At 35.1% G+C, this 21,820-nt stretch overlaps 1 protein-coding gene across 2 annotated transcripts; it reads right to left on the bottom strand.

Moving 5' to 3' along the window:
* Window positions 1-5,601: 5,601 nt before the first annotated feature.
* On the bottom strand, window positions 5,602-20,696 carry LOC128216404 (protein SSUH2 homolog). 2 transcript variants are annotated; one of them, XM_052922964.1, is made up of 11 exons: window positions 20,588-20,696; window positions 17,067-17,096; window positions 14,023-14,184; window positions 13,450-13,516; window positions 12,872-13,001; window positions 12,012-12,197; window positions 11,210-11,349; window positions 10,274-10,366; window positions 9,655-9,757; window positions 9,340-9,444; window positions 5,602-7,342 (listed from the first exon to the last, which is right to left on the bottom strand). In XM_052922964.1, exons 1-11 carry the CDS (start codon window positions 20,595-20,597, stop codon window positions 7,196-7,198), a joined length of 1,173 nt encoding a protein of 390 aa, XP_052778924.1. In that variant the 5' UTR covers window positions 20,598-20,696; the 3' UTR covers window positions 5,602-7,195. The 2 variants fall into 2 exon arrangements, with proteins under 2 accessions (XP_052778924.1, XP_052778923.1); XM_052922963.1 differs by lacking the exon at window positions 20,588-20,696 and adding an exon at window positions 18,212-18,390.
* Window positions 20,697-21,820: the final 1,124 nt, after the last annotated feature.

Genomic DNA, 21,820 nt, shown 5'->3' with positions numbered 1-21,820 from the left:
ATTTTCCTCACAAGTTTACAAAGAATTTAATCTAGACTATATCTTTTGCTGGATGGTAAATTTCTGCACCATAGTTTAAAATTGAGACAATAAGACTGTCAAAAACTTTACATTTATCTTTAATGTTAAGGATGAATTAATTAAATGCAATACACAAATTATGTATGGCATACTTTGAGTGTTGTGATATGTGTTACTGTGTTATATTCCAATTAGCATTCTAAAAAGTTATACCTAAATATTGGAAGGTTTCAGTCATTTCTAAATTTGTAGTATTAGAGAAAAAGTAATCATTAGCTTTTCTACTTCTCTCAAATATCATTGTTTGGTTTCTTATGTATTTATTCTTAAATTCCACAGGCCACAGTAAACTTGTCGATCATAAAGCATCGTTAATAAGGCTATAGGTTTCTGGGCAAAAATGACTGCGTCGTCAGAAAGTAATAGAAATAGTAAATATAATTTAACATCATTTATACTGCCAATACCGTCTATATTATGATAAATATTTGATAATATCATTCACGAAAAGAACCATCAAGCTAGATTTGGGGTCCTCCTGTTTCACACCGATATTTGACAATTTTTCAAATTGATTTAACAACATTTTCGAAGGAAGAGTTTTGGCAAAAATTTCGTGTTGAATCGATCATCGAGTTTCCCTTTCGAAAGTAAAATGGATTTTCTATTAGCTTTTCATCACTACTGCTCCATTTTGTAAGTCTTATTAACTGTAGAGTTTATTTTTGAGAGGATGTTAATAAGTGTAATTCCTCTTTAATTCATATTATATAAATAAATGAAATATCAAACATGCAAGAAAAAACGCCTAGAACCGCCCTATACGCCCGTCCTGCTTATATGATACGTGGTTGATTATGATTGGCGTACTTTTGCTAAACGTGGAGAACAGACACTGACAAAACTGAATGTTTTGTGATTTCAAGGGCCATAACCCTGAAGTAACGGATACTTTTTGGATAGTTATTGAACTTGGTCAATACATTATAACTATACATAATACACATTTTCAACTAAGTTTTGTCATTTCTAAAGTAAGAAAAAACGGACACTGTCAATCTGTATGTTTTTGTTTGTCAAATCAAGGGCTATAACTCCGTGTTAACTGGGATATTCCTACTAGTTTTGAATCTGTCTGATATATTGTATATTGTGACCATATAGTGTTGATGATTTTGTACACTTACCAAAGTTTGAGAGAAGCCACTGTCAACTTCGTAAATTTGGTCAAAAGGCCATGACTAGGGAGTGACTTCTTGTTATCGAAATTGTCTGACATATTGTGCCCAGAATCATTGTGTCCTAGTTTGGTACATTCGCCAGAGTCGGAGAGCGGACTTCTTTTGTGGACACCGCTTGTTCAAATAATGTGCATATAACATTTTATAATTATATGACGCGCTTGTAAAAAATGATTTGCATCAGCTGCACAAAATGCAACAGATGGACAACTGATTGTTGAAACAACATTAAAAAGATCCTATACTGTTGCCAACTCAGTGCTCTATCCAATTATTAATGTAAAATCTTTTGTATTATAGATCCGTTTGCACTGGAAGGTATTTTATGGCAAATTCCTCTCATACTGTATGGATATGTCATATACATCAAACAAATGGAATCTATCTTTATACTCGGCAAATATTTTTTCATGTCTACTCACCATTGATTCACATTGCCAAGGTGGGAACATGTACACATTTCACTAGCAGACCTTGGATTTTTAATAGTTTCCATAATCATACATAGATTGAAAGAACATAATGATTTATGTACAAAATAATATAATTTCATCGTTTCACTTCTTTACAAAATCTTTTTCATATTGTTTGTGATGATTTGAAAGAGGTTGGAAACAGTGCTATAGTGAATAGTTTCTGTAAATTGTTTTTGTTTCAAATTTCTGTAAACAAAAACTCTATGACGTAGTCAATAAGAGTGTTAGAAGGCTTGTTAGTCTAAAAAAATAGACGTGTTATACGGGATTCTTCTAATCCCTAAAGTCTAAACGGGTTTGTGCCAAAACCGGGGGTGTTTGAAAAATATTGAAATGGTATTAAGTGAAGTATTTTATGGTTGAAATTGATAATAAAGGTTTATATTCATATTTTACCATGTAAGTGAAAAGTTATTTTGCACAAAACAAGCATTTAATCCATTAAAACACATTTTTTACCTTTCCAATAAAACGTAAGTTGACTGGCACAGGCAACAATTATGCCAAGCGGAACAACTCGACCCAATCGTAATAACTCGGCCACCTCCGACAAACTTCGAGACAGACCTCGTAAATACAATCGTAACAACTCGGCCATGGCCGAAATGTTCCGATTGTTTTAAAATTATTTACTGAAGCCTTGCAGGTGCAGCTATTTTATAGACGCAATATGCTTAAACCCGGAATCCCGATCGGAATAACTACCCACTTTTCGTACAAAACAATTTGTACATGAAGGATTTGCCATATCAAAAATCGTAAAAAAATCCGTCAACGTACAATTATTTGGACTAGAAGGCTTGGCTGGGATATTCTGAAAATACATATAGATTAAATTAGTAGTGATTGGAAAAAAGCTTTTCAAACTGGTGAACGGACAACACAAAATGTGTGTAATTTGCAAAACTCAAGCGCCATATTAAACTTCCAATTTACTGAAGCAATATTATATTAATAGTATAGTTGATTGATTATCCGACATATTCTACATATTTTGTCTAACTTTAGTAAAGACTGGACAAAAGCTTCTCGCACTAGTGAGCAGACAACGTTACTTTTGTGTTATTTAAGCAATTGAAGAGCAATAACTCTGAAATAAATGGAGCGACTTTGCAAATTATCGAACATGGCAGGGATATTGTACTCATACATATAATCTCCAAGTTCGGTGATGGTAGAACAAAGGTTCTTTGAGTTACAGCGTGGAAAAACATGACATTTTTTTTAATTTAAGCAATTCAAGACTCGTAAAACGGAAGCGACATGGGCGTCATGGCTTGATATTGGAACTGGTTAAGATAGTCTGTCCATACACGTATTGTACAGGTTTGGTGATTATTGAACGGAGGCTTCTCGAGTTGCAGTGCGGACAACATGTGTGTGCAATTTAAGCAATTCAAGGACAATAATTCTGAAGTGACTGTTTGGCATCGCGTTCACATACACACGCGCATACACCCATATGCACACGCTAACATCACAAACAATGACACAGGGCAAATATTTAATAGACCCCATGGAAATAAAATGTTTTTATTGACATTAAATGTGTTGTAACCATGATCGACGTCATTGTTCATCATTCCATCCACTAATTAATCATTAATTATGCAATGCAAAATGCGTACCTGACACGTGAAGCTATATATGACTTAATTAATCATTAATCATGCAATGCAAAATGCGTACCTGACACGTGTAGCTATATATGACTTAATTAATCATTAATTTGTGGATACAATGACACGGATTTCGATTTTCGGTACCACATTTTCTCTGATTTCGATATTTTTTCTGATTTCGTTAATACCAGCTTCAGAAAACTAGCTTTATTTCTTTCACAAAATCTCAGTTAAAAGGAAATATTTAGTTGTGGGTTTGATCGCCACCTTAAGTTACTTTCCCATGGCCTCTCAAAATGGGCACTGAATACTGGTTTCTACCAACTATAAAGGTCGTCAACGATTACAAAACAGCAGGGAGTAGATTGGTAACCAAGTCTTCATTCAAGATAATTTGACACCGCAGCGCGAAAAAATCAGTTTGCATGCTAATGCGAGCAGGAACTATAGACAAAACCTTAGGTGTCAGGATGCCGAGTGCTTGTTTTGCTGAGGAAAATTCCGGGCTTATAGCCGGTTATAAGCTGCATGGAGAAAAAAGAAACCATCAGCAACGGACACCTCCCATGTTAAGACAAATCTTGTCACCCAGACTCCTTTGTCAGTGACCGCCATGCGTATACGATTTGGTCTGTATCGTGTTTCATTAACCTTAATGTATTATAGTAGTAAAACTTATTGTCCATTCAGTAATATGATTTTAATGATTTATAGATCCACTCACCCGTGCAACTCCTTTTTCTACTTTTAAATCCCTGAATTATCTCTCTGATCAGTCATTTTATATCTGGATGAAGTTCACATTCACTCTACGCTCAATGGTTTAAAAAAACTTAATTTTTACTTGCAATGGTCAAAACACATACACTTCCCTTAGCTACAATATATCAATTTTAACTAATAAGGGCGATTACCGTCTAGATTTAACATATTCAAATAATAGCAGTCGCCTCCCTTTAACCGCAAAATTCTGATTATTTTGTGACGGTATATACATATAGTGAGCATACATGTACCTGAACGATTATGATTATACTAGTTTACAAACCGAATGTATTTAAAATGTTCATATTATAAGCCTAAGACCGATATGGAAAGGTTTCAGTTCATTCAGTCTCAATGTTTTTCTGAGTAATCATCTTTTCTCAGCTACTCAAATGAAATATGACATTTGGTTTCACAACGTATGTGAACACATTATCAATTTGCCGATTATGTGACATTTTGGGAAAGGGCCGTAATTGATGTTGTAAGAACTCGTGGCTCAATTACTTTGCATATCCATTTTTATATGAACGGTAACTATGTTACATTGCACTGTTTCTGTTTTCCTGTTGTTTTCTTCATCATAGGTTGTGTAAATGTATCGTCGTACAGTACAATATTTTAAAACAAATGTAATTTTAGTGTAACTGTGTGCCATACCATAATGATGTTTCAATTCGAACATTCATCGTGTCAACTTCTGTAAAATGGTGATGGTGCAACATAATGACACAGTTATATACAATCTGGAAGAAGCGCAACATACGTCCAACATATGAAAACATCAGTCTTGGTTTGACTGACCTAAGGCAACATTGCCAACACTTCCAAACAACGGGTTGAGTTGTAATTAAGTTAATGAACCCGGACCAAAAATTAAATAACTACGTGGTAGACGAAATATAAAGTTCCTGTACGTTAAGTTAATTGGCGACTGTAGTGGTGTTTGGTGTAATGCACCTATCAGTGTTTTGTCCCATCCTGGAGGGGCTGGGGTGTGGCATTCACACAGGAAGTTTTGTCAAACTGCAAATAGGGTTGCCGTAGCAGAGATTAGTTTGTCAAAATCCCTCGATGTTCCAAACATCGAAAGTCGTTTTACAAAAAACTGGCAAGTCTAAATACCGGATGGCGCTGTTACCGGGCCAGTCAAAATCCCACTTGTTCGGAATCTCCCTCAGTCGAAAGTCCCTAATATATCCAACGTCCCTACTTAATTCCGTTTCGTTAAACTCGCATTTAAAGGTACTACTTTCATCTACTAGAAATTTCAGGATCCTGAACGAATCAAAGTGTACGGATCAGATTTATTTAGTCATCTGCAGTCTCCTGTATGACTCCAACTGCAGATTTGATAAGGGCATAAATAAAATCCAATTACAAAAAATAAATCACCTCACTTCTTTTACGGTGTTTCTTATGATTGTGAAGGACATTAAATAACATAAAGCCACGTATCAACAACATAAATCAATATGAGATAAAATCAAGATTTAATTCGAGTATTATTTATACATAAAACATACAATGCAGAGTAGAAAAAACACACAAACCAATTTATGTAAAAGGCACCATATCACAATTAAAATCATTATCAGAATACAATAATAATATCAGGAAATATATATGGATAAAGTGAGATTGTAAAAAAGATTGTATTATTTGAGTTTTAAGCGTATAAAAATTGAGAAAGAGATATGAATGCTATTCTTATTGTCCAATCTTTGTTTTATATTCAAATCTTATGAAGAATCACAGTAGATGTACAATAGCATGTTATGTTTTACATTGAACATGCACAAGCATTATAATTTTCATGAAATGGAAATTAATAGCAAAACAGGTTTTATTTTCATTTCGATCGAAATCCAACAAATAGTTCATTGTTAAAATACGATTGGAACAATATAGGCTAGAAGTCTCGAAACTCGCGAGCGATTTATGCCTTACATACATAGCAAATATATCATAATACAAAGCTAAATGAGAAATTAAATGCATAATCAAATAAATGAGAAAAACACATACATATAGTTGATTGGTTTTCATTAATTGCATTTATATACATACACACTCATACCATCAAGCACGTGCACACATAGTGTTCACACTCACATTCTAAAAATAGATATTACCCTCGAGAATTATACAATACAAGACTTCATATTAACGAAATGTACTCATTTGATTGACTATTAATTGGACAACTATGATATATAATAGCCATGTCTTAACTTGTTAAAAGCTGCATGTATGACTGATGTATTTGATTGTCATTTTAAATATTTGTAATTGTACAAATACAATAATGGGGACAAGCCCAGTAGTCGACAATTTAAGCAAAAAAAAAAACCTTTTTAGAGGCACAGGGCTATGGCCCAAAATACACTGAACGAGAGACACAACACACAAACATCATAGACCATACAAGCATCATGTTGGTGTTAATACCTTTTGACATTCAGTGAAGGAACAGTTTACTTTTTGTTTAAATTAGTTGATTCGCGTCTTTACGTTGATGAGGTTTTATGTATAAAAAAGCACTTAAAACATCGCCATCCCGTATACAAATGAATCAATTTGGCGTTAACAGAAATGATACAAATCACAGGAAAAAAGGCCGATCTGACAGTACATAGCGCAACAGTTAACTGTAGAATTTAAATGTTCGAAATTTTGAATAAAAATAGACCAGTTCACAGGGCAATCATTCCTTTTAAAAAATGATGATAAGACTAAGTAGTATCTTGTAGTTTATATATGCATTTAATGCTTATGTAATTTTCATACAAATGAAAATTGAGTTCAATTAACCTTTAGCGGTTTTAACCGAGTACAAAGAGAATAGAACAATGGAAGTAAAAACACGTTTAAAAATAACAATTACACATAAAATGTAACGTATTGGTCAATTTGTAAATTAATACTGCAGAATGCATAAACTCATTTCAAATCCATCGTCTTATACCAACGACTGACCCATTCTGTTATCCGTCGTAAATAGAAAGTAACGGAATAGGTCGCACGTGGGATGATCAAATCCATCATTAACTCGTTAGCGCTTGCGTGTCTAGATGATGGAACATCCACAACAGCACTGCTGGGGGTAGTCAGGGGCGTATATCTTCTGCTCAGTACCGTAGATCCAGTACCGGAGGTTCTGATCATCCCACTTGTAGTGAACCTCGGTCACCGGTACCCCGCGCAGCGTCTGTCTCTGTTAGACAAATAATGTAATAATTGGATTTTGAGAACTAATAAATATTCTTACAGATCACAAGCGGATTAAGAACGGGGCGCATCCGGCGCAAACCCCCTCTAGAATCGTCACAGTTTACTTTTTTCAATACGGGAGGTAAAAAAAAGGAATAATATACGCTCAAAATGCACCATTTCCGATTACGGATGGTTAAAAATTTCTTGAGGGAGTGACTCGAAACCCACATGCAAACAGTTTATGTCATAAACTTTAGGTTCTGAGGGAGGGGCGCATGTCATATGGTTACGCCCCTAAGTCACGCCCCCTAACGTCAACTCATGGGACCGCCCCTGCAGGTTTACTCCAAAACAAATCATTTTATCATATGGTTAATTGAATCATATGAATGTACACTGAATAAAACCCTAGCGTAGCAATGTAAATAATGCTATATCCTCAAATGTAGGAAGTAATTAAGGTATAGTAAAGTTGAATGCCTGATAACAATTTAATGGCATCACTGTGTAAATATTAACCTTAAATATATTGTACTTCGAAGATGGAATCATTCCAATGATTACTGTTTCCTTTTAACGTTTGCAAGTACATTGTTGAAAAGTGTGCAATAAATGAAATCAATAATGGGTCGACTGTTCAGAACATTGTTAATGCTGAAATCGTTATTAATGACATCGTTGTTAACTTTTAAAGTACCGAAACAGTTGTCTCAAATATATTTTTTAAAATACTGCAAATCAAAAGTATATAAATGCAACTTCTGCAGCAGTAAAGATTTGTCAGTTAACAATAATGACGAAAACAATTGAGTTGACTTTGACAATGCCAGAACAATCAACCTACGTAAGAAAGGAAACAATGCAAACTCGAAATTGGTTTCACCTGTCTGTGAACAAGATCATTGGGCCACTTTACATGTTTGTTGATAGAATCATTTGGCCACTTTGCCTGTTTGTGGATAGATTCATTTAGCCACTTTGCCTGTTTGTGGATAGATTCATTTAGCCACTTTGCCTGTTTGTGGATAGATTCATTTAGCCACTTTGCCTGTTTGTGGATAGATTCATTTGGCCACTTTGCCTGTTTGTGGATAGATTCATTTAGCCACTTTGCCTGTTTGTTGATAGATTCATTTGGCCACTTTGCCTGTTTGTGGATAGATTCATTTGGCCACTTTGCCTGTTTGTGGATAGATTCATTTGGCCACTTTGCCTGTTTGTGGATAGATTCATTTAGCCACTTTGCCTGTTTGTGGATAGATTCATTTGGCCACTTTGCCTGTTTGTGGATAGATTAATTTGGTCACTTTGCCTGTTTGTGGATAGATTCATTTGGTCACTTTGCCTGTTTGTTAATTAGTTCATTATCATACTTTACCCGCGTGTGTATAAGTTAATCTGGCTATTTCACCTATTTGTTGGTAACTTTATTTGGCCTTTACCTGTGAATGAGTTCCTTAGGCCACCTACCTGTTTGCGTATAATGCATTTGGCCACTTTACATGGTTGCTGATAACCTCTTTGGGATTATCCATTTGTTTGTGGATAGATTCATTTAGCCACTTTGCCTGTTTGTGGATAGATTCATTTAGCCACTTTGCCTGTTTGTGGATAGATTCATTTGGCCACTTTGCCTGTTTGTGGATAGATTAATTTGGTCACTTTGCCTGTTTGTGGATAGATTAATTTGGCCACTTTGCCTGTTTGTGGATAGATTCATTTGGTCACTTTGCCTGTTTGTTAATTAGTTCATTATCATACTTTACCCGCGTGTGTATAAGTTAATCTGGCTATTTCACCTATGTGTTGGTAACTTTATTTGGCCTTTACCTGTGAATGAGTTCCTTAGGCCACCTACCTGTTTGCGTATAATGCATTTGGCCACTTTACATGGTTGCTGATAATCTCTTTGGGATTATCCATTTGTTTGTGGATAAGTTCGGTGGTCATTTTGCCACTGAATACATGAATGTGGAAATGTTTGAAGGGTCATTTTACCTGTTGGTGGATAAGTTCGTTGGGCCACTTTTTACTGTGAGTGCTGACCATTTCTTGCGATTTCTTGTTGATTTCAGGGACTGGATACCCAGTGATAGGCCAGACCTGAAATTGTTGATTTGCCATACATGATACTGATCAAATAGATGTAAATATTTAGTGAAATGACATGCATGTTCTCAAAATTTACGTACATATTTTGTTCAAATCTTTGAACTTAGAATACACTATATCATTTCATTTTCGAAAAAGACTTATTAAGGACGCAGCTATAAGCTTGTTTTAAGGAAAAATAAACAGCGAAGTAGTTCACACCATTGGCAGCTTTTCCTCAAAGATAACGTTGCCACCGACGTTAGCAACCAGCTCGTCCGGAAGATCAGTCGTCTCGTAGATATACTCGTCGTCGTGGTTAATACTGGAATAACATTTGATCATTGGTTGAGAACAATAAGAACCGTAAGTTTTGCCAATCGTATTTAGGTTCATCCTTTGTTTGAGGTCAACAGATTACAATCCTTCAGATTTTGATTCAATTTGAGCTTCACATACAGGAAACAGGCATTTTTTCGAACGGGCGGAATCTTAAAGCCTCGGTAACTTGAAACTCGATAATTATTTTTGCCATATATAGTTATAATAAAACAAATAGCGAGGATTATTACAGTAAATGGTGATTTCAACAAAATCCAAAACTACTTTAGAGCTAACAGTCAATATGAAATTAAACAAACCAGCAGCCAATCGCATAAAACCGGTTATTTCTTTAGCTTGGTTAAAGTTTGTCGAAATGTTTTTGATTGGTCAATATTATTTAATAATGCGTGTTGACCAATGAAATTGCTTGCAACTGCAAACAAACCAAAAAATAACCGGCGGTTAAGTTAACCAGTTTTATACATTTGGCCCCTGAACATTAATGCAAAATGTTTACAATTTCACTTTGAGTTGGACAAAGCATTTGAGCTTCTTGTATCCTTCACAATCATCACAGGTTACACGGCCATCCCCACCGCAGTCCATACATCTGGAATTAAATGATTTCTAGTTATCATTAAACATGACATTATTTCGGATACATTTTTAAGGTGCATATTCGATTACAAACGATTTGAAGTTTAAAATCCCTTATAATGGACAAAATAGTACTTGAGCACTTAAAATACCATAAGAAGATATAAGTGTATTTGAATCACTTTCGTTACATATACAAAATGTTTGTGGACGATGAAATAATACGTTGAAAATAAAATAAAACTCTGGATAAAACGAAGACGTGTTCAAATTTGATATGTCAATCATATTTCATAACACCTCAAATTACCCTTATAGAGAGTGATTTTAGTGCTTTGATTATATAAAATAAAATAATATTTTCTAATAACCATAGGTACAATATTTTCATAAGTTCTTGATGCATTATTAACAAATCACATGCATAACTGATATATACATGTGTTGTTTAAATACAGAAAAATGAACTTAGATAAAAGTAACTATCACAGACACATCGTTTTATGCAAAATACAGTTTACAGCTGCACTCTCACAGATATACCATTCTTACAACTTTTTAAATTTTTGTCTTGGATATAGCAAATTTTTGCGTAAATATCTGCAAACCAATGATATAAGATTGCTGACAAAAAAACAATTTTCATATTTCCGTTCGAAAATTAATGTTTTATGGCTTAGAAAAATGCATAACACATCCATTTTTTTAACTTAAATATAAAAATCTGCGATCTGTTATTTTGTCAGCAGTCTTATATAACTGGTTTCCATGGACCAAAAATAAAGAAGTTGTCAAAACGTTCAATCCGTGAGAGTGCAGCTTTAAAGTATATAACAAAAACCAAGATTGGTCGCACCTCTTATTGCCTCCAATGCAGAACGGGCAGTTGACTTCATCTACGACGCCCGAACCGTCACACTGATCACACTCGACCTTGCCCCACCCGTCACAATCATCGCACTTTTCATACCCCTTTCCCTTACAGTCCTTGCATTTCTGTGACATAGAAAACAACAATAATGAGATGACAACACTTATGTAAAGAAAACAGCTATACAAGTGTGGTATTATACGCTTATATTTGTATATGGAAGTATATAAATTAAATAATAATACACTATGTCTTAATAGAAACGTATGTATATCAACTTCTCTGCAGAGGGAGTGGCGGGGGGGGGGGGGCGTTTCAACAAATGATTTTAGTCGTTACCACAATTATCTTAAACCTGTATAAACGTTACAAATGGCAATATGGCAACATTGTGTCTATTTTCATCAGTGGCTCATGTAGAATTCACTCAAATGTGTAGCAAGACAATGAGACTATGACACTAAGATAATAACACTTCACGACTAAAATTGACTACGATCGATATCTTTACTGAAACGACACCCAGAACTTTATCAATAACTCCTCCAAATATAAATGGTCAAATGGGTTAAGCTTTTTATCAGAAACTTGTCTTTCTCTCTTGCAATATACAGGTAGTTAATTTCTCATTTTTCAATGACCTTCATATAAATATCAGTATGACGTCAAAGTTTACGTTCGAATTGACATAAATGTTATGTCATGTTATGCTATGAATTGACAGTGTGTGCATATACAGCTCTTTTAAAAACTACGAAATGACACATGAAAACAACACATATTTTACCTTAACTTTGGCAGTGTGGGGCACTTCTTTCTTGACCTTAGCGTCCTTAAACTCGGCCTTAAAGTCACATGCCACGTTCCAGGGTGCTGGTGGCTCCCCGTTCTCCGGTCCGTCCACCGACCCACCCTTGTACGGCTTCTTCTTTTTCTTGGTAGAGCGGTTCTCGGTGAACGTCTCCATTTTAAGCTTGAAAAGATGGGTAAATTTCATTTGGTAAATTTCATTTAACTACTTTGAGTGGCTTCTGACTGTTTCCACGGGCCTTTCTTTTGAGAAACAGGCCGTTTCTTGTGTTTCACAAATTTAGATCGTCGGTCTTTTTAAAGATGCACTCTTACTCCCAAATTAGCAGTACCCCCCAATTAATACAATTGTTTTAATTTACCGAAAAGGATGAATAAATATCAAAATTGTTTTTATGATGGATACCGTGTTTAATTTGAAAGAAAAGTGCAGAAAACATGGTTTTTCTACCTTATGAGACGATCGTTGATCGCCTTAACTCTTTAAAGACCCACCAGTCAGTTTAATATGTGTGCGTTTATGTTGTTAAAGGTTTATCACTAAAAATATTTATATTGATTATATATACGAGTATCACTTTAATCCAATGGTATTTTTTTGAGTATTGTTTTAGTTGTCCAATATATTGAGACTTAATTAAAGATTAAGCAAAGGGACTCGCTAATTAACAAAATGTTTGAGTTAGATATTTATATATTGTTCAAAATTTTAACTGGGGCATCATTAAGTTTAATTAAAAAAAATCACAAGAGCGATTTAAAGTTCGATTTTGAGTGTCCATAAAATCACTATCATTCTTACCTTGATGTATATTTCTAATACTGTGTAGCACTTACATGTAAAGCCAGGCCTCCTTTCACATCAGTGATCTCCATTTCCTTGGCAGGTTTGGATCCATAGCACATCTGTCCTTCTACAAACTTTTTGAGAGCCTCCTGGCAGTCATCCTTCGACAACTTTGGAAGGCTGAAGGGCATATAAGTAACCGTCTTATAAGGGCCGCGTTAGATTAATGCATAATTTTATACTTTATATAGTAAAATCGTTAGGTTAAAAAATGGAATGGCCGGATAATGGAGGGGTTCATTAAAACAGTTGCCCGTATGGCCTAGACTGAGTGTGTGCGAAATAATCTTGTTGAGTGAAAATGAATAAAGAAATTAATTCGTTAATGTGTTTCAAAAATGTTTTTCAAAACACCACAGTGAATGTACCTTTTAACTTAAAATGAACACATTTTAGCATATCAAAGATATTGGCAATACTGACGGTGTTGAAAATAATTGAATAAAGAATGAAATCAGCAAACAATATTACGGTGCCAGTCTTATTTTTAGTGGAATTTCTTTCTTATTTTCAAAATTGTGCAATTTTATTTTTTTAGGAAAAGAATGAACAAATAAATATATCGTACTCGGGAAAGTCCATCTTTGGGGGGTCACCTGAGGGCCCTGACGGTGGGGCAGGCGGTTTAAACTCCGCTGTAATGAAATACCACTTGAATGTAAATAATCATGATAAACAGTAAAATATGACACAGGTATAAAGGTGTGTTCTCATAATATTAGGCAGTAGTATAGAAACGCAGGAAAATATCGCCAAACATCTTATACACACAATATCTAAGAAAACATGATTGTTCTGACATATCTTTTTTTACATAGATATAGCGAATCGGATTTGTCGCACTATCGGGAACGCCCATTGTTTTTCTAGGAAGGTCACCATGACCTGGAACTTTAAGCTTCCGACGTCAACATGGGTCTGATAATGAACACATCAAATTTGAATACTTAACTACAAGTAATGCAAGTGTTTGAATTATAACGCCGACGACGGCGACGAGGACGCCGGATTAAGTTATCCGAGTGTGTCTTCCATGCTGAGCAGACAACATAATTAAATTTAAGATACGAAATGCACAAAACTAAGCTTTTACTTACTATCATTGGAAAGGGCAATTTCCCCATAACAGACATTCACTTACTATCCTTCCCAAAGGCAATTCCACCATAACCCGGCATGTCCTCAAAATCCGGGTTCTCTCGTTTGTCCTTGGGCTTCTTCTGGCCATGACGTCCCTTCCCGCCTTTCGGGGGCTTATCACCCAGTTTTTCTAACTCATCAGCAACGCTTCCAGGAGCCCATTCTGAATAATGAGGTAAATTAAGATATTTTACGTTTTATTTGCTTAGATTGTACCAAGCACGAACACAATTATCACGGATCATAAAACTGAGCTAAGGTAGCTACAACACATTTTGCAATTGTACACTTATGTGTCAGGTTTTTGAAGTGAAAGTTAACCGTTTAACAGTTGTGAATACTAGCAAATCAGTAAAGAAAACTGTTCCGATGACTTCCATCAAAACCAACAATAAAAAACAACCTTTATGATAAGTGTGTCAACAACCATGTATATGGGAGAAGGGATTCAAAATTATTATCATTTGGAAAATTTCTTAAATGTATTATTTTTCATGTTGTCAATCGTTCATATTTTGCACAAAGACTTTTTCAAATGAGACTTGTATGGTGTTTGCATTTCTGCATTTTGTATGATGCATATCTTAACATATTCGCTTTTATAATTGTTTAGATACATGTACGTAATGTCTGCACATATACATTTATAGTACACATTGTTGAACATTTAAAAATGAAATTCACCGCATGCAACATTTCTCGAGATGAACAATTTTGCGGTGATCCCCCTCCTCAAAAATTCTGGTATCAATAGCTTAATACAGCAGGGCAATTATATTCGTTTAAAAAAACGTACCGAAAACATTGACCTCATGATTTCAAAATCTTGCATTCACTACAATGTGAATGGTCGTCAAAACACATCAAAAGGCAGAACGAACTATTAATCAACTGTCGTATTGCTTTGGGGGCAAACGAAATGTGATACTATAATGAGGCAAATTATTTATGAGGGTGTATTGAGATTTTTTCTATACTCATTCAATATTAATAATACGTATTGGTCTACTCCAATGCCATTGCGCAACGTTGAATAGTACCTTATTTTGACCAGGGCAATCAGAAATAAATCAGTTTGCATGGGGTATCAATGAATTTGATATTTAAATATACTAAACATCTAAGAAACTCTTAAAGATAGATAAATCGAAAAGTAGGGCAAAGTAGGGGCTTTTTGAATAGATAAGGCGTAAAAACACACATCGTTGTTTCCATTAACCCGACGACCCTATTAACCTCCAGACCCTACACTTGTTTTTGTATTCGATTTGATCGATATTATTTTTATGTAGTATCCTAAGTAAATGCATTTATTTAAATGAACATGTTCAATTTTATATTCCAATTTTTTCTACAAAAGTAATTTCCCCTGATTTATGTTCAGGGGCTTGGTAAAGAAACTCGGTTCAATTTAGGACAAAAAGTATCATAAAAAGGATCATAATTATAGACCTAGGAACTTATGAACATTTTACGTCAACAACTTTCTATCTCAATATGTATTTTTAATGTCTTAGATATATCTTAATTAACAAGTATTATTCAAGTCAAGTACCTAAAGGTTAAATATAAAACTAAATATTTCGCGTGAGTTTATTGTACATCAACCTAATGGCATTCATGTGATATCAATCTTGTTTGCCTCAAACACATTATACAATCATGAGGGATCAAAGTGCAAATATTTAAACGTTGTCTGAATATACCGCTTTATTTTTTATTTGAATAAAACAAAGCAAATATACACCTTTCATGATCGTGTTTAAAGTTGTTAATCGAAGTTAACTATGGCCAAAAATCAGTTCTTTTTCCACTTACATCTACAAAGAAAGAAGGGTCGCTAGATAGGCAAAAATATTTGGAGAACCTGGAATTCTCTGTCAAGCCGGTCTATATTGGTGTATGTCGCTTTTGTAGAAAGACAAAAATACGCCAAATTTCCATTTATTCATTTATTTTTTACATAAAGTGAGTCAATAAGAAGTTAGAGCATGCGCACTGGCTAGTATAGAGGCATTTGATGGGCCATTCGCGCTGAACACTACGTTCGCATTTAACTTTGGTATATAAAAACGACTAGTCGATGCAGGGCCACTCCCGGTCAGAAAACTTACTCGTTTAGAAAATAAACAGTAACATAGACTTTCGAAAATAAGGTGTACGATTCGTTAGAAATATCTTAAAGCTGTACTCTCACAGATATACCATTTTTACAACTTTTTTTTTTATTTTTTGTCTTGAAAAAGCAAATGTTTGCGTAAATATCTACAAACCAATGATAAAAGATTGCTGACAAAAGATCAAATCGCAGATTTGCATATTTACGTTCGAAAATTTATATTTTATGGTTACTAACGGTTTAAGAAAAATGCCTAAAACATTAATTTTTGAATTTAAATATAAAATTCTGCGATGCATTTTTTGTCAGCAGTCTTATATAACTGATTTCCATGGATTTCCACAAAAATAATGACTCGTTCCAAGACAAAAAAAAAGTTGTCAAAACGTTCAATCTGTGGGAATGCAGCTTTAAGGAAACGGCAAATAACTTGGAATCCTTACAGCACGTGCTCGTACGAAGTTTCATTAAAGGTTCCCTAAGACACTTGGAGATAATGCATACAGTCTGCCATTGAACAACATCGCACCATTCAAGGGTGGATCCAGAAGTTGACGTGAGAGGGCATAACTGCTGGGCACACCGTTTATGACATTCACCTCTCCCCCGGAACCGTAACTTAGATAGAGTGAAATGTTGGCAAGGGGGTGGGGGTACTGCCCGCAGAAAATTTTAATAATTTCTAGACGGAAATGGTGCATTTTGAGCGCATTTCTTTACTATTTGTTCTCCGATATTGACATAAAAGGTAAGCTTGGATAATTTACGGATGGGGAGGGGGCACCGGGTGACCCCCACCTTAGCCGCTAGTGCAGTTCCATGGTGACATTTTCTACTTTGCTTGATGTGTAAGACTGCAAACACCGTGCTTGAAACTTTTATGCATGTGTATGTTATCAACTAAAATATGAAAAGCAAATACTTACGGCCTGGGATCTCATCGGGGTCGTATTCGCCTGTAAACAAAAAGATAAGAACATATTCATAACGTGTCAAGCGTCTTTATTTACCACATTTTAGCCTAAAATGTTATAATTATGGGAACTACTTTTATGCGCAGTCACCCATAGTCGCTTAGGTGTGAATCCGATCTGGTCATTGTTCAGTTTAATTTCGTCCCGTCCAGACGTCCAGTATTTGACTTTAAAAAAAGTTTTACCTATACAAAATCTGAGCAAAATATTTTATTACAATTTGGCTACGTATGAAATAATAATGTCCTCCATTGTTTGACCAACAATATGCTTAAACTATCGTTTTATAATTGGCCTTCACTTTTAATTCGAACAATACTCGTACCTGTGCTATCCTTTAAACATGTTTGGTGTAAAAAAGGATAGTTTAAGGCTTAGTAAGCGCTGATAATAAGCGCTTCAAATCGTTTTGAAAGTGACACCACACATAATATGCAAAGAAACTTGATATATATACATGCCGCCTCACGGTTTGAATTCCTTACTTTTTGCACAATACAACACACATAACAATTACAAATCTTAATAGGTTGTCCAAATGAGATTATTTTTTTTTCAAATACTATGTTATGCAAATTTTGACGGTATTTGGTAATGTTTAAACATTGTTAGTATGTACTAACACAAATAAATGGTTATATGCGTCGCAATCAAATAACCGTTTAGTTTGTGCAAGTACAAGTTAAGTTTGCAGGTGGTCTATATCATATCGTGTTAACTATCCGCTATCTCAGTCAGCAACAGTTTATATCTACCGCTTCACCTGATTGAAATAAAACAAAAACGGCTGACTGCTGATGCACTGAAGTTAATGTACTGGAAGACATCAGAAATACTTCTTTTCATTGGTCAAAATATAATGTTATTAGTATACCTCTAAACTGTATTTTGTTTTGTATAATTTGAACGGCACAGTTTTGGTTTCGTAAGTGTAAAAAATGACGAAGGTTTTACAGCACTCCAGAACAATACCCAGCAGTCTGTTAAAGCTGAAACGTTAGAGCTGAACGAAATTTATTTAAAACGAAGCCTGTTACGTTTCAGAACGATGGTACATGTATATCGACTGTTTTAAGATAAACATAGAAATATTTTACCTGGAGTTGACATAGCGTATGTCCGTCCGGTCGTTAAACTTTCAAATATAGGTCCGTAATGCTGTGGCGATTTTACACTAGCACATCAGTGATTTATGAGGATCCGATAAATCATCGGTAACCATCAAAATATTTACATAGAAACGCAACGAACATTGTATTGTTCGTAAGACATTGATTACCCGTTGTAATTTGAGATAAGTACAGGAGGCATTCTACTTTGGCCGTATATAGAGTATGAGGTGTCATGTTACAATTAATTAGAGTGACATTCAATGCTGCTATAAATGATAAAAATAAAATTTGAAAAAGCTTCTTTGATGATACTTTTTTTACAGGATGACATTTTCATTATTCCATAAAAAGGATAAGATACAACAAAATCAATATTAGAAAAGTCTGTGAACTTTGTGCAAGCGATATCAGATTTATTATCATTGTTTAAGTGTTATATGACACGACGCATAGGTGGCAGTACTACTCAGAGTTGGTGAAATGATTTTACTTTTTTTCTTTTTTGTATGTGTGTGTTGAGTGTGTGTTCGTGTGTGTGTGCGTGTGTGTGTGTGTGTGTGCGCGCGTGTGTGTGTGCGCGTGTGTGTGTGTGCGTGTGTGTGTGTGTGTGTGTGTGTGTGTGTGTGCGCGTGTGTGTGCGCGTGTGTGGGTGCGTGTGTGGGTGTGTGGGGGGGATTATGTGTATCATAAGAATGTATCCAGTACTGTTTACACCGTTTCCCCAGTACAACTGAATGTTATATTTAAAGCAAACTATTAATATGCACTTACATTTGCCATAAAGAGCTTGGATGCACTTGTAACACTTGTAGCAAAAACCATGTTAACAAACTGTTCAGCTTGCTTCATGGTTATGATAAAAATCATGTTTAAATGCCAAACATTGTGCAATGTCCATTAAGTGTACCTTCAATAACAAAAGGCTAAGTAAACCTAAATATTTGATCTTAAATATATGCGTTACGTCGAGAAGGAAACAATATTGATGACTTCTTGTCACACAGATCGGGCTCACTTCACATGTTTAAAGGCCCCTCCCGTTCCGGCACCCCGAGTGATAATATCCCGGAGGTTGCGAACCCTAGCGTGTACGTGTACTGGTACGTAACGCTTCACGTACATGTTAAAGTCAACATTGGTCGAAACGTCGTTTGCGAGATATCTCTTTAAACATGTAGCACGCGTATTCTCGCATTTAAAATAAATTTCCTCTTGCTATCGTTAATTCAATTATTTCCTTATAACATGTAAACATACCTAGATGACGTTAACAAACAAAAAGTTGTCTAGTCGTACCCGTACAAGAAGTGTTGCGCACTTTGATGATGATGATGATGATGATAATGATGATGAAGATGATGATGATGACGATGTTGATGACGATGATGATGATGATGATGATGATGATGACGATGACGATGATGATTGATGATGATGATGATGATGATGATGATGGTGGTGGGGTGGTGGTGGTGGTGGTGGAGGAAGTTGTGGTGGTGGTGGTGGTGGTGGTGCTGCTGCTGATGATGATGACGATGATGATGGTGATGGTGGTGGTGGTGGTGGAAGTGGTGGTGGTGGTGGTGGTGGTGGTGCTGCTGCTGCTGCTGATGATGATGATGTTGATGAGGATGACGACGACGATCATGATGATGATGATGATGATGATGATGGTGGTTGTTGGTGGTGGTGGAAGTGGTGGTGGTAATGGTGATGATGATGATGATGATGATGATGGTGGTGGTGGTGGTGGTGATGATGATGATGATGATGATGATGATGATGATGATGACAACGACGACTACGACGACAACGACGACGACGACGACAACGATGATGATGATGATAATGATGATTATAATAACAAAAATGATAAATATAACACTGGATGATATTAACACAAATATTGATCATGAATAACTTTCTAAAGAAACAGATGTTATTATTGAGTTGATAAGCAGGTAGTAGCCAATACTCGAATAGAAAATAGATAATCATGCCCTTGACCTCGATCAATGGAATGCTACTACCATAGCTATAGCGATAACATATGTATCGAACTATCAGATGGCTCTTTAACCTGATAAACTACATACGATGCTAAATAAGTGTCTGACTAATGCCTCTTATTTATACACTCAATAACAAGAAGATCGTTGATGTATCGTTTAAATACCATCGTGCATCTTAGTCTTGAAACGATTAATTCGACTATAATCCTAACTTTATTTTCAGGTACACTACATTTTGAATGTTGTCAGAACAACAGGTTAACATGATGCATGTATTTGTTAGTTTTTATTCATATTGGAAGTCATAAAACGGTCCGAATACGTGTTAAATACAATACGTAAAACTTACAATCGTCCATCTTCCTATATCCTCAAACATTCATTCACTATGAAATAGCATAAACCAATAACTTTTAACCCCAAGCAACACTTCACTTCACACACAGACGAAGGCCAAAGTATTGATGAATGGTATGGATAGTGTTTCATGAACAGCGGGGATTTCTCAATCAGATTTCTAGCATTGCTGGATACCACTTAAAGAACCATGCACAAGGAATACAGGTTGACCTGGGTTTAAACCGTGACTGCAAACATTTTTCTTTGAGTTAATGCAGATCTTTTATGTATTCTCTCGGTGGTAAACATTGTCGGAATGTTAAGTTATGATTCCAATTTAAATATAACACTGAAGACATCTTCTCCTCCGTGACTAAAGGTCGCGGTTATGAGTGAAATTACGACTCCTGTGTATGGTTCGAAAGCAGTTTATGAGGGGATAAAACACTTGAAATGCACTATTAACACTTAAACCAGCACTATATCCATTTTCATCAAATTTTCATTTTTTATGGTTAGGGAATGAAATTAAAATAATTTAACAGAAGGGAAATATATCGTAATCATCATCATAATAATAAAATAATATATTTATTATTAAAACAATAAACATATTGTAACAGATGTTGCCTACTTAACTAGATAAGTGTTATAATCCTGCGGATAATTATATTAACCTACTGTTGACCACGATCAATAGGATTCTTCTATCATAACAATGGTTTATGATGTAGCGATCGAATCTATCGAATATGTTAAATATAAGGAGGAATTCATGGGGCCGGATTCATTAAACATCTTAAGACATTTTCTAACTTAAGTCATTTTTTACATTAAGTATCTCACTGGTAATTTGATATAAAAACTTAATATCTGAACTTCTTTACGTTCGTTTATTTGATTGAATATACATACTTTTATTCTAAAATCACTTATACTTTTCTTTTTATTTGACGATGAGAATTTAAGAAATCAACTTCAGTTAAGAAATGACTTAACATGATTTATGAATACCGGCCAATGTAGTTTGTCTTAAAAAATAAATAAATAATAATATTGCTTAGAACCCGAGATATAGCCAGCGTTACAAACACCCACAGGGCAGCATTGTTTTACTCGAAAGGTGAAACAGAACTGTCCTCTATTTAATACACTACCATCACTGTCCTCTATTTAATACACTACACTCTACAGAACGGAACAGACATTTTATTCAGTCTTGTAAAATGAACATTGTTTACAT

Source organism: Mya arenaria, chromosome 14 (assembly GCF_026914265.1).
Source record: "Mya arenaria isolate MELC-2E11 chromosome 14, ASM2691426v1".
NCBI lineage: Eukaryota > Metazoa > Mollusca > Bivalvia > Myida > Myidae > Mya > Mya arenaria.
This window is presented reverse-complemented; position numbering and strand designations above follow the sequence as displayed.